Source organism: Humulus lupulus, chromosome 2 (assembly GCF_963169125.1).
Source record: "Humulus lupulus chromosome 2, drHumLupu1.1, whole genome shotgun sequence".
In the NCBI taxonomy this organism is placed as follows: Eukaryota; Viridiplantae; Streptophyta; class Magnoliopsida; order Rosales; family Cannabaceae; genus Humulus; species Humulus lupulus.
In genome coordinates this window covers 113748434-113762384 of record NC_084794.1, presented here as the reverse complement: position 1 = coordinate 113762384, position 13951 = coordinate 113748434, and the positions used below count along the sequence as shown (strand labels likewise).

Here is a 13951-nt window from a genome sequence, read left to right as displayed (position 1 = left end):
GTACCTGCTTGCATGCATGAGTAGGGTTATTCCTGCTAGGCATACCTATTATGACTTAGTAACATGTTATTACTTGTTCATGAGCATATTGAGTTTTCTTGATGAGCTTCGGCTCATGGGTGCTATGTGGTGCAGGTAAAGGCAAAAGAAAGTTGGACCATCCTTGAGTTGGAGAGCTTAGGTGATGATGTGTACATATGCGGCTGCTCGACCGCCACGGCCGAGGGTTTAAAGAGAAACTAGGGTTAAACCCTATTTTTTTGCTTAGGTCGGCTGGCTGTAAATCTTTTGTTGTAATCAACCTTTAAATTATATTTTTGGGATCCCAATGTATATGGTAAACGTTTTAGTGAAACATTGTATCTTAACCAAAAATTTTAATCATAAATCGTTAATCATACTTAGTTACACGATTATGGCTGAATGACTCGATTAGCGAGTATAGCACTGTTTAAATGCACACCGTAACGGTCCCTGGGTAGTAGGGCGTTACAATTATTTACTTCATTCCCTTGGTTTGCAGCCTTCCTTCCCTCTAACCTCTTATTCTACCGATTTTGTCTACAGGTTCTCTAAATCTCAGGATTCACCGGTAATATCTATGTTGTTTTACCTCATCGCATAAACCAAAACTACTGTAGATCCTGAAATTGAGAAACAAATAGAAAAACACATCATAATAGGTGTTAAAGAAAACCCAAAGTAGTACAAGAATCAATTATATTTGATATTGATTAAATAGTCCCTGACAACAGCGCCAAAAACTTATCGCGAAAATATAATACACAAGTATACTTAATCGATTCAAGTAATAAAGATAGTAAATAAGAATCGTTCCCACAGAGACTATAACCCAATTGTCAATAATTGCTCTTTACTTTCTATTTGGCAAGTGAAGATAAGATAAATAAATCTAATTACAAACACAATTTAAATAGCTGTAAACAAAACAATTAATCAAAAGATGAAAATCAATAATAAAAGACATAGGGTATTAACTTCATCAACTTTTCATTCTATTAACTTTATTAATCAGTTCTAAATTTCTTTCTTCCTATTATAATAGCAGGTTAACATAAATTGATTCATATTCTTTTTTAAGATATAAGATCTCAACCTATATTATCAATCTATATGCAAGTTTTCTACATCTCTGTGATAAACTTAGACATATTGCAGACATGAAGCATAGAACCTAATTGCTACACAAGCCATACAAGTAGTTTCGTCAATATGTAACCTATGTCTATATAACGACAGCATATTCAATTCTCATCTTTCGAATTTTCAATCAAAATCATAATTCAAGCAAATATTGATCAGATACTTACTAGCATTTAGCAAACATTAAATAAATTATAATAAAGAAGAAGAATCAATAGAACATAATAATAATAATAATATTAAATAGAAATCCAAGCGACTACATTAACCCCTAGATAGAGGTATTTAGTTCATATCAGACATGACTAAAACAACAAAATAATTATTCAGAAACATAAAATTCAAAGACTTGAAGAAGAAATAAAAATATGAAAGTGTAGAAAAACTTGTCTCAGAATTAAATTTAATCTCTAAATTCGTAATTAAAATTTGACCTAACCCTAATTAAACCCTAAAGTCTGAATTTAAAAAAAAAAAAAATGAATTCCTCTTTTTTTCAAAGGCGGGTTGCGACTAGGCCGGTCATGGCTCGTGTCCTGTTTTAGCACTTCAACATCTGGTTAAAATCTGCATTCGCCACGACTCTCTAATTCCAGGTCGCGCCCTGCCTCTCCATGATCCTCCTAGAATTGCCTCTGTTTCTTCTAGTGTCGCGGCTCTCTTGACCAAGTCGCGGCTCTAATTCCTTTCAGCGAACTTTCAGTCTCTGACTTTGCTAGAGTTGCGACCCTTAACACCATGTCGCAACTATAATTCCATTTTTTTTTTCAGATCTTAACCTTTTGCCATTCTTCCTTCATCAAAAACTAATTATAACTAATCCTTAACAACAATTTGAGTTGAACAACCACTGAAAGCTCCACTTTTCCACCATTTCCTTTTCTTTTTGCGTTTAGCTTATGATCCAAAGTACCGACCTACAACAAAGACAAACACAACCAAAATCTTGCACAAAACAAACATAATGACTCAAGATTACCACAAAAACACATTCTAAAACGACACTAAAATGGAGTTATCATTTATTTAGATAATAATTTATAAAATTAGGTATATAATAATATGTTATATATTATATTATTATATAAAATTTAGTTATGTAAAATATGGTATTTTATATATAAAAATAATCTGAAATCAAAATATATATGAAAACAAAAAAAAAAATAATCATATAAAAAAATGTTTTCACTGTGGTTTTTTTAAATAAACTGCACTTAAAGAATTTCTTTCTCTGCAGTTTATTTTAAAAAAATGACAGAGAAAGAATTTTTTTCATTGCAGTTTACTTAAAAAATCGCAGTTAAAAGCATGGCTTTTCTCTGCAGTCGAATACACTGTGATTCCCATTACTCCCAAACACTACAGTGTATTAAGGTGGAGACTTCTTGGTAACTGCACTATTTTTTAGTAGTGAAAATAAGGTTTCAGATCTTTACAAATTACCCCTTAGGTCCTATTTGTAGTAGGCCTGGGGGGTGAGTGATAGGTTGTCAGCCTTTATTACAATGCAAATCATCCCTTATTCTTTGGGGAATATTCAGAATGCAAGAAGATACATTACATGTGCTACTCTATCATAGGCCCATAGGGGCGGTAATCTAGCCTAAAAAGCAGGTCGTTCTGAAATATCCAATGGAAAAGACATTGGGCACCACCTCCGAAGAAAGTGGTCCCCTAAATCTCCAAAAATCTTGTAGAACCATTATGGAGAGTTCTCGGTGCCCCGGGGAGTCATTATAAAGATGGTAGAGTTCAAAACCCTCTCGAAAAGCCAATCATCAGGTGTTTGTAGGAGTTCGCAAGACCTCTCTTCGAGAACTGAGGAGGCAGGGGCTCACTAGTATGACGTCAATAGATCACCACTCTGAGGACTCTGAGGAAACCTTTTCTACTTCCTGCCACGTGTATTCATTTGTTGATGTGCCCGACAAGTCGAAAATAGCCTGGAAAATTTGCCCCCCAAATCTGTGGCATAGTGTGTACAGAGGAGACTTCCTGGTACCCGACATGTGGCAAAGATTATTTATTCACTCGGTCAGCAATCCTTTGGGCTCGGTGGGACACGTGTCGGCCATGGGGTCACCTCGAAAGTTGTGACTACATTTAATGCTTGGACACATGGTGCATGTGTAATGGTCGAACCTCTTCTAGCACATTAAATGCTGAAGACACATGTCATCTTTTGACTGGTCAGGACTCTACGACTTCCCTTGCTAGTCTGTCCCGAGTAGTAGGTTGTCAACTCAACGGGCGTCTCGAGATGGTACTTTCTCTAGGGAAACGTCGGATGGTACTCAAGTACTTGCAGTTGTAATTCGACCGTTGATTCAAATTTTGAAATACCCTTGTTAATGCTGAGATTATTCCCTCATTTCCTTATACACCAGAAATCTTCCATCTCTCTTCCTCCCTGTGCAATTTTCAAGCTTCCTTTAAAGAAGAAAGAAACTACTCCCAATCGCCATTTTCCCTAGAGCCTATCGGTTACCCCAAAAGCTCTGCGAGGATCTTTGCAGTTGACAGAGGCCAGTTTATTCATGTGAGGACCACCTATCAAACCTACCGACGCTTTTGATCACATAAGCCCTATATTTCTCAGATTCCCCTTTTGGGCCTTTCTCTCTTCTCCCTCGTCACGACCAATATTCTTTCGTGTGGATAATTTGGGTACTATGGTATTGTTTTCCTTAACAAAGAACTTAACTGCTCGTTTTTGTTTCAAATGTCCCGTGACCCTAAACTCGAAGAATTGAATTAATAAGGGTACCACTCCTTCGACTCCAGTTTCCCTTCACTACTCTGCGACGAACAAGAGGAGCCCATCATCAAAGAATCTCCATTGTCCAGGAATCTTTGTATGCATAGGGAATATCGAGAACGTGAAGACCTAGCCTTTTCCAGAGAAATGACTCATGAGTTCAAAGAACTACGTGAAGGCAGACGTCGTGGGTTCATAAGGAAGATGTCATGGGTTCATAGAACGCACCAGAACATTTTCAACCACTGGACCTTGTTCATCATCAGTAGGAATAACTCTAGCAATACCAAGTCTGATGAATCAGGCACAAACCTCCCAAGCAGGTCCCTCGGATTCCCCACCACCCGTGGGACCCGTCCTAGACCCTCTCAAGTCTCCCCCATGGGCCAATCACTTCGAATCTGAGGGCATCGTCTCCAAGCTGGATTCAATAAATGTGCTTGGGGCGATCGAGGAGCACTATGAGATCTCGTCAAACCTTTTTATCAATAAAATAGCCGACGTAATGGAGAGGGGCTGCTATTCTTACAATGGGTTCTTGACATGGAACCAGAGCCATCTTGAGGCGAGGGCGACCCTTCCACTCCCCCAGTATTTCATCAACTTCTTGGTGTGGATGTAGATTTCACACGTCCAATTGATCCTGAATGCCTACCGACTCCTGGCGACATTCTATGTCCTCTGTAAGGAAATGAACTAGGTCCTCTCGAGCCCCGAAGAGTTCCACTACCATTTTCAACTGAAGGCATCCCCCAAGAAATGGGGTCAGGAGGAAGATGGATTCTATCAACTAACCAACTGGGCCTCGCCCTACCAAACCCTCCATCACAACGAGAACAAACGCTGAGAATCCAAAAACAAGTTCTTCTTCACCACGAGCTTTGATAGGCGCAACAATCATTGACTTCGCCTAGCCTTTAATAGAATCGATAAGTGTCTATCTCCTCATGTCTCCATTTTCTATTTTGCTTAGTCGGCCTTTATTCATTTAGTGTTTCCCGTCCTCTAATTATCAAAGGCAATATTCGAGGCCCAACTACAAGGATGAGTACCCAGTTAGGGCTTAGATTATCCATGCCCTTTCTCACAAAGGGACATCTTACTACTGACCACCACTGCTCTGCTGAAAGAAGTTGGGCTTATTGGCGCTGGGCAAAGGGTAGACTGCCTGGACATGACAGGGGTCGTAAACCCACGCTAGAGGGAGAGGTGAGTCTTTCATGCAATCGTGGTAGATGAGCCCCTAGTGATGGACAAACCAGGCACCAGAGGGACATGAATTTAGTCGCTAATTACCCTTTTATTAATAAGTTATGTGGCAACTTGTTATAATATATAACAACTCATTAGTTTCTTAAATAAGTTAGACGATTACCAAAATGCATCTTAAATAATAAAATATCATAATATAACTTAAAAATAACTAATTGATTTATTAATATGTTTTCAAATAAGTTTTGAGGGTAACTAAAAATGTATCTAAAATAATATAAAATAAAAATAAAATATTTTATAAAAAATGTATCTCTATTTTTTTTCAAGGTACAGTATATGTGTAAATAAGTTTAATTTAGGTATTTTTAGAACTATTTTACATTATATGTATATAGTAAATTTCTCAAAAATATTTGACAGCTTTCATCTTCTTACCCAGTATAATACGTACTAGTAAAACTAGGCCTCAAGGTTAAGCTCAACTTATACCATGAAAATCCATGTCCACATACATACTACGAAAAATAAGCAAAGATTAGAATTACAAAATACAAATTAATGTCACTCAACATCAGAGACGAGTAATATTTGACAATCGTCATGAAGTAATATCGCATTTCCTTAACATTAGTTTAACATCCACTTAGTTAAATTAAATACATACAGTACTAGAAAAGAGTCCTCAGGGATTCTTCCTGAATGGATGGCGTTCGTTTGAGAGAGACTCCGACTTTGGAGCGCCACTGTATAGAAGATCGTGCATTTTGGAATACATAATCATCTGAGAAGGGTCACCTCCACCAGCGCTGCTTTGAGATGTTCGAGAGCTCTCTTGAAGCTTCATCTTCTCCAACAGATACTGTTTCTCAGCTTCTGCCTCACTCATGCGTTGTTTAAGGTAACTGGTAGCATATTCTTCCTCTGATTTGTCCGACTTTGCAAGAGCAATCCTCTGGAGCCTCTCAGCTTCCCGCTTTGCCTCATTTGCCTTGTGCTGGAACATATCAGCTTCTGCGTGCTTAAGCCTTACAATTTTCTCTAGCTCTTCAATTTGCAGCTTCTTATTTTGCCTCTCCAATTTTAGCTCTGCAACTTCCTTAGCCTTGTCCTGGAGTTCGCGGTCACAAGCCTCAACTGCCGAACGTGCTTTCTTATACATTCGCATCTTCTCCTCAGCAACCATTTCCATCTTTCTTATGGCCTCCTGCACCACTTCCGCAATTCGATTACAAGCTTCCTGAGGGGCTATCAACCGTCCACCTTCCCCATTTTCCAAGCTCTTTGGGGAGTCCACTTCAAGCTCTACATTAAGGACATTAACCAAAACAAGAGGTGGTCGGTAATTGTTTCAAAAGTTCATACACAGAAACGTCTAATTTCACACTGAATCGGTACTTTTATGCATCACTATAAAAGTTGAAGGAATAAGTCCGCTGATTAATCCTACACTTCAAGTTTAATAATTCCATAAAACCCATGCCATGTTGGAACACAAAGAGGGCATGATAATGTCTAACACTAAACAAATACCCCCACATGAAGTCAGTTGTACGAAACGACCATTCCAGTTGTGATAACACTAATGTAAGTTGAAAGGAGAGATAATTTATGGAAGACAAAAATAAAGCTTTAATATGAATTTTTTTATTAATATTTGCACAGATTTTTTTTATAATAATAGTAACTACATATCACACTGAAGATTCATCAACCCTTTAGAGCAAAGAGGGAAAATTTCTTACAGTGAACGCATTCAAGAACATCTCTACTTGACCATATATCAATATGTGGGTGGGCATCAAGTAGTGTGGTGAAGGTAATATATTTTTTGCAAGTCTAGTTGAGTCTTTATCCTATACGTACCTTGGAAAAACATCAATATGGCATGGCAAGCTGCTGTTGAATCCACATGACCATTCTTTAGTTTCCCTTTAAGTTCCTCACACTTCCAAAAGAGTTTCTGTCCTCGAGGGTCTTCGCTTCCATGAAAGATTCTACTTACAAAGTCAAGTTCCCTGGTTAGAGCATCACGTTCCCAAGCAGGTGCACAGTGTTGAAAAACATCTTTGACCCAACCTAACAGCTCTGATGTCCGATTACAAGCTCGGCATCTGAAGAGCATTTCAGTTGGGCCTGCCCCATTTTTAACAGGACCCATGCATATTTGTCCATCACGAATAGCACAGTCCGTGTGGGTCCAGTGAGAACATAGATCACAGCCAATCCAACGACAAGTATTCACCTCAAAATCAAACTTGTTACAGATTGCACACATGCAAAGATTACAGAAGCCGTTTCTGTTGGTACAAATTTCACAGGTACATTCATCAGCCGGGAGCTGGTTTTGGCATGCTATGTTTCGGCATCTTTTATAAACAAAAATTTCAATGAGAGCGGTCTGAGAAAGACTGACATTTGGATGCAAAAATGCTAGAATCCCAGTGTTTATTGCAACTAGGATTTCAAGTTGTACCCTGTGTGCTCTAATTAATGTCTTAGCTGTTAAATCAGACCTACTTTGAACATGCTTCTGCAAATTAAAAAATTCCTCTCTATGCTGAGAGCCACCATTCCCATCAAGGATAACTCGGAGATTGTTCTTTACTTCTTCTAGAAACTCATCAGGCAGATGATGCATCTTATCAGATATTATGTCAACCCTATCACTTGCTATGTCCCGAAGAGTTATCTTATCTGCACTCGAAACACGGCGAATGACTGACTGTTCTGGGCAATCATTTTCTGCTTTTCCATTCTCCATCTTCTTTGCCGTAACTAAATCAGCAGTGGGCCACGTATCACGAGAACTGGCACTTTCAGTTGGGGACTCACGAATTTGATCAGAATTTGATCTGGGTTCCTCAGGGGACAGTCGGGCATCCGAAGAGACAAGGGATAATGAGGTTTGCAAACCTCCAGGACGAGGCTGCTGGCGTGGGGGCAACATTTTTGATGATGGGTGGTGATGGATGTCAGAGCCAGACGATGTACCCATCTACCAGTTCTGCTACTCCTTAACTACATCCAAGAAAGATAATAAACTCACAAAAATATATTAATAAAAAAGTCTAGAAGGGTTTTGCGTCTTTAGACTAAAGCAAAACCATGTAGAAAAGATAAATACAAGCTCGACAAAAATTCCATAGAAATTAACAAAGTCAGATTAAGAGAATACGACACGTCTAGCTTTTATTAACTGCAGAGATAAGTGAAGCAAGGAATTTAGTTCTTGTTTCTACGAAATAAAGCTCAACGATTTAACAAATATACATAAAATAAAAATGGAAAGATTTAATATCCTTACCCCCGTTAATTCAGATTTCAGAGCAAGAAAGCAAAACACTAATCATCTCTAATATGGAAAGAAATAAGAGTTCATCATATAAAGATCCCATCCATCTCTTAATACATTTAAATAATTAAAAAAATCCAGTATGTAGCCAATGCCATAGTCAAGCTCACTACTCTGAGAAAATAAAAAGACGTACTTACTAAACCTAAATACTGGGCCATAACAGAGTAAATCAATAAAGTCAACTGCGAAGTCACAGGCAGAAATTGATGAACATGAGAATCCCCATAATTATTCAACAAATAAAAATGGAAATTATCTGTGTACAGATCTCATAGTTGAAGGGCATGTCTCACCAGTTCATCGATCAGGGAATCTAGCTACAACTTGTTTGGTTACCGAGAAAAAAAATCAAAATTTCCAAATCTCGAAATTCTTAACCCTTAAAACACTCCTAAAATGAAATTACTTCAATCTCCCGTGGCCAAGTAAATTTTAAACCAAATCAGTTAACTTTTTTATTTTTATTAATATTACCATTATTCATTTCCATCGTTTTCTCGGTTACCAAACCAAAGTAGATAAAAAAAAAACAAAGAAAGAAAGAGATCAAAGAGAGAGAACTAACCAGAGAAAACGGAGCCCAGGAAACCCAGCTCAGCAGATCGATTTCAAACAAAAATAAATAAATTTCAACTCAATAGAAAATTTTAATACATAAGCCAATTTCTTTTTTTTTCTTTCTATTTTTCCCTTAAAAAAGTGGATTTTTATATGCCGATTTTGCCCTTTGAAGAGAGGAATTGTATGATTTTGATTTTGGTTTTAAACTAAAGATAAAGTCCACGTTGGTCGGGTAAAGGGGTCTGGGGCGATTTCAACGTTGGGATGACCGACTCAGGCTCAGCCAGTGTTTGTTGACCCATTAAATTTAAATGTATTTTTATGGTGAGCTGGCTTTGCGGGTGCTCGGGCTCAACGTGCTCTTGAGGTTAAGATGGTCTTTTCACAAGCTGAGTTCTTTGACTTTTGTACGATTCGCTGACTCAACTTCCATTTTTTTCTAAGGAGTTACCAGCGAGCAGCCTATCTTACGCGCTTTAGGATATTTTGTCTCCTTTTTTAAATTTTAATAAAAGCAAATATAGTGCGTTTCTTGGAAAACAAAAACTATTTTTATTGTTACATATAAACAAAACATAACAGCTCTTTTATTTTTAATAATTAAAAACTTTTTTATTTGTATATATATATTTATATAAGTGGAGAAACCTATAACTTCTGTAGTTGTTGTATATTTTTATGCAACAAGTGGTAAACATTTATTCATAATACATCAATAATGAATATCATATGTATTGAATAAGAGAAACACATAATATAAATCGTAATCTGCAATAAATAAAATTATACATGGTAATAGGTTGATTTGGTGCCTAGAAAAACAAATAGGATAAACAATAAGGTGGAAACTATTAAAGATTTGTCAATTTTTCTTTAAAATTATGTTTTTGTAATCAACCTGACATATTAAACTTGCTAAAAAAAAATACATGGTAGACTACTAAACTTTTAAAAGTTAAAAAAAGAAGCCATTAATTCTGTTATAGTTTTATATTTTCAATCTGACTCATAATTAATTAATGCATCAAACTCGTGTTCAATGAAAACTGAATGAAAATATTTGAAAGTTGCTACGAGTACATTAGGGAAAAAGGTAAATTATTGGCAAAAATAAAAATTAAGAGCGGTTTAACGAAATAGTATTTCACAATTATTAATGACTCCTCTTGACCATCACTCATTTTTCTAAGTTACTCAAAAATAAGCCAAAAGGCCCTCAAGTTCAAATCACAAGAGTTGACCATTAATAATAACCAAACCATTTCTAATTAATTAGATCCACTCTTTTGGTTATCCATTTTGTATATTTAGATTGTTGTAGACTTGTTTTTCGTCAACTTGTATAGAGTAATAAATGAATAATTATTTTGTATATAATACATCAGAGTGAATCTTAATAATGAGCAGCGAGCTAAAGAAAAAAATAAATAAATGTAGTAATAAGTGAATGAGGCAAATATTTATAGTGGTTCGACCCAAAAAAGATGACCTATGTGCACTTTAGTCAGTATTATTTATGAACTTTGAACCTCAAGAATAAGCTGAGTTTGTTCTTGTTCTTGGAGCAATTACAATAATGGAGAGTAGGAGCTCTCTCCGAAAATGAACAGGTACCGACTTGTTCCTCTCTCCGATTGTTCTCCCCTTATTACATTTTGGTTTGCACTATTTATAGCTGCAAAGATGGGAAGGGCTGACGGTGGCACCTTGTTTCCCGATCAAACTAAATCTTGGTACACTTGGCTGGGGACAGGTTTGTGTCTCACCAAAAATGGTAATCTGAAGTGTCCTATTCATTTAATGTTTGAAGGCGCACTCTGGTGCAGAATGAGGCTCAGGTGGCAAGGCCCACCAGCGAGCAGCAAGGGCCCTTGGCGACCAACGACTGGTGAGGGCCTCGGGGACTAGCTACAGCTGATGATGACTTTAGCTGATCCTTGTGATGTGTGTTGGTCTGACTTGTGCGTCTAGCTAGGGCCCTTTTCTTCTTACCATTGATGTCAACGTGGTTATCTGGGGATCATTTGGCTTCACGCGATGGGAGAACTAGACTGGTTCTAGCAATCCTACCTCTTCTTGTGTATTGGGGAAGTGGCGAAGGCCACTCCTCACGACGGCTAATGGTGACTATTGTGTCTCGACACTTTTTCTTGCCATGTCATCGCTTCACGGGCCGCTACGTGGAAGTGCCTAATTTGGGGTATAACATTTGCCCCCCAAGTCAGGCTCCACATTGGCGTAAGGCTGACTTACATAACCAAGGGGCGACTGCTTACTGTAGTCTGTCACTTTGTTGTCTCTGGGCTCGCTCTAGCTTCGACTCCTTTGATTGGGGAAGTAGTCGAGTGGGAGTAGAATTGAAACTCTGTGATGAGTTATTCATTTAGTCCATAGTCGGTAGGAAGTCCTCCCCGTGCACCATCCAACTCAGGCTCCTCATCCTGAGGGAGCCAGCAGGCTGAAAGGTGGAAGTTGGGACCTATGGGGTGGTCACTGGCTTCGTCTATTGTTGGGAGGAGATCCTCTAGTCACAATGGAGCAGTGTTTTTCCTTCCGAGTGACTTGGCTTCAGGTGGGGCAAAACCTTCACTAGTGGCTTGTGCCCGGCTTGGTGGCATTGGCGAGTTCCTGGGGCAGCGGGTGTCCCTCGGTCTCGCCATTCCCTCAGCCTGAAAACTACACTGGGACCGTGTTGGGGCGACATCCCAGTCATGAAGCCACTCTGGGAACAAATTCTTCTGGCCGCATGCTCGAACTTGATTAGTCTTCGCGTCGACCAGCATGTCATTCCCCCGGATTTTCTTGGCACTGATTGCTCTTCAAGGAGGGATTTGGCCTCTTGATTGGTGTCATTCACAGCTTTTTTGTTTTTAGGAGTCATTTTGAGCATTTAGCATTTCCTTTCTCATCTAAAGCGAGTGGATCCCGCCTTAATATTTCATTCACATGCGTTGGCTGGGAGCCATCTAGGTGCTCCTTTTTATAAGGCAGCGACGGGGGAGGTGGCCATGCACCCTTACTTACTTAATTTATCGCTTCAAGAGGAGCCAAGCCACGTTTTCTCCTTCTTCTTTCTCCACGGGGAACCACTTAATTGTCGGAGCGTCGAGGTGAAGTGCTAGCCAAAAGGGCCTATAAAGGTGGTGACTTGCCCACTTCATTGAGAACTTGCTCCAAGGGTTTTGCCATCTTCATTTCCCTCCACAAGCTAGCCGTCCCCTCCATTAGGTCTTATCCTACCACTGGGTCGCATCTTTCACCATTGGATCATCTTCTACAAGAGTTCTCTCCATTGTGGTAAGGTTCCTTGGCCATTAATTGTGCACATTGTTAGAATTTCGCTTGATTCTTGTTGAATACATGTGTTCTTGAATGTCCCTAGGTAATTTCTCTATTTCTAGTTTGACCCATGAAATTAGTTGTAGAAATTGAGTGGGTTAGGTAGATTTAGGATAGATATTGGCGAAATTCCTCATTGGGTTGTCTAATTCCGCAATGGGGCTATTTGTGTCATGTGTGGGGGCTTGGAATCGGCCACAGACTCTGATCGGGTCTGCCCCTTGGCAAGCGGCGGAGAAGGAAGGTCCGCAAGTATGAAGGGCGATCGGTGTCGAAGGGCAACCCGTGGGTGTGAAGGGCAAGCGTAGGCGAGGGGCCCTCGAGGTCGCGAGATGGCGAAGGGCTCACAGGGGTTGCGACTGGCGAGGGGCTCTGGCGTTGGCAAGGAGGCGTGTGCGCTGGATAGGCACTCACTGGCGAGGGGCACGAGCTAGAGGGGCGCTCACTGATAAGGGGCGTGCGTTGGCGGGTGGGCGCGCGATGACGAGGGCGAGGCGCTCGCTTGGTCGTGCTCAAGCTCCTGGGACTTTTTTTGCTCAACATGCCACTTTTTCGCGTGGCGATGTGCATTCCTTAACTTTGCACTTCGCCAAAGCAGGAAATTCTACCATCTTAAGGCGTCGTCCCTCGGTCAAGTCACCGAGGCCCCGAGCCTTCTCGCCAACTCCCAAGGGTGATGGGCGAGGTACTTTGCGTTTTTCTATTAATTTTTCCTTAGCATGTGGCTGCGCTTCTCGCTTGGGGAGAGTGGGCCAATCATGTGGATTATTTTTGTAGTTTGATTGTACTAACTCTTTGAATGTTGCCTATTTCAAGTACCCTTTTGATTGTTCTTATGGCTCCTCGATAGCCTCCTCGGGAACCAGATCGCCCGAAGCGAGGTGCCATTCGACCTACTATTGTTGAGTCAGGGTCATCCTCCAGCAAGGATTCTTCTGAGGGAGACTTTGCTTATAGTCCATCTATTATGAGTGCAACTCAGCTTGCACAAAAGAGATCCGGCCACGTTCTTTCGGACGCAATCGAGTGCAGACTTCTGAGGCCATGAGAACGTCCACATTACCCTCCAGAGGGCTAGCAAGCATGGAGTCCTTAACACTGTGACCCTGGGGACATTCTCCCGTTGCACGACTATTCGACTAGTGTTGCCAACTACTTTCAGGTGGCGACATTCCAGCTGATGCCCAACACCTATTAAATTATTCTCAAACTTTATGTATTATACGACAACTTAAGCTAGGAGCCTCCTACTCCTCGAGAGATTAATTATCTGTATCACCTTCAATTCAATCAAGATGGAAGGACATATGGATTCTGTCACTTTCTCATTTAGAGCATGGTGTCAGACTTAGTAATCAATGGGAAGTCCAACGCCGAGGAGTACCCGTATTGATATTTGTTCATGAGGGGTATCAACTCTACCCACAGAGTCTTTAGAAGAGTTGGTAAGTAATTTACTCCCCTTCTTCTTGAGACACATTTTAGGAGCATTGGGGTGTTATTCTCGCCATCCCGCGCGGGAGTCCTCACCATTGGCTCTCCTTTCTTGAATTGAA

The 13951-nt window shown here is 39.8% G+C and overlaps 1 protein-coding gene across 2 annotated transcripts; it reads right to left on the bottom strand.

The window, feature by feature from the left end:
- Window positions 1–5600: 5600 nt before the first annotated feature.
- Window positions 5601–9242, bottom strand: LOC133818384 (OBERON-like protein). 2 transcript variants are annotated; one of them, XM_062251236.1, is made up of 3 exons: window positions 9061–9242; window positions 7004–8158; window positions 5601–6442 (listed from the first exon to the last, which is right to left on the bottom strand). In XM_062251236.1, the coding sequence occupies exons 2-3, from the start codon at window positions 8133–8135 to the stop codon at window positions 5823–5825; spliced, it is 1752 nt and encodes a 583-aa protein (XP_062107220.1). In that variant the 5' UTR covers window positions 8136–8158; window positions 9061–9242; the 3' UTR covers window positions 5601–5822. The 2 variants fall into 2 exon arrangements, with proteins under 2 accessions (XP_062107220.1, XP_062107221.1); XM_062251237.1 differs by lacking the exon at window positions 9061–9242 and adding an exon at window positions 8789–8962.
- Between the last annotated feature and the right edge of the window lie 4709 nt (window positions 9243–13951).

Bases quoted from the DNA above. Each gene is read 5' to 3' on its own strand.
- LOC133818384 (XM_062251236.1), bottom strand. From the start codon at position 8,135: ATGGGTACATCGTCTGGCTCTGACATCCATCACCACCCATCATCAAAA. The intron at 6,443-7,003 runs GTACGTATAGGA...TCCTTAATGTAG, and splicing joins CATATTGATGTTTTTCCAAG to AGCTTGAAGTGGACTCCCCA.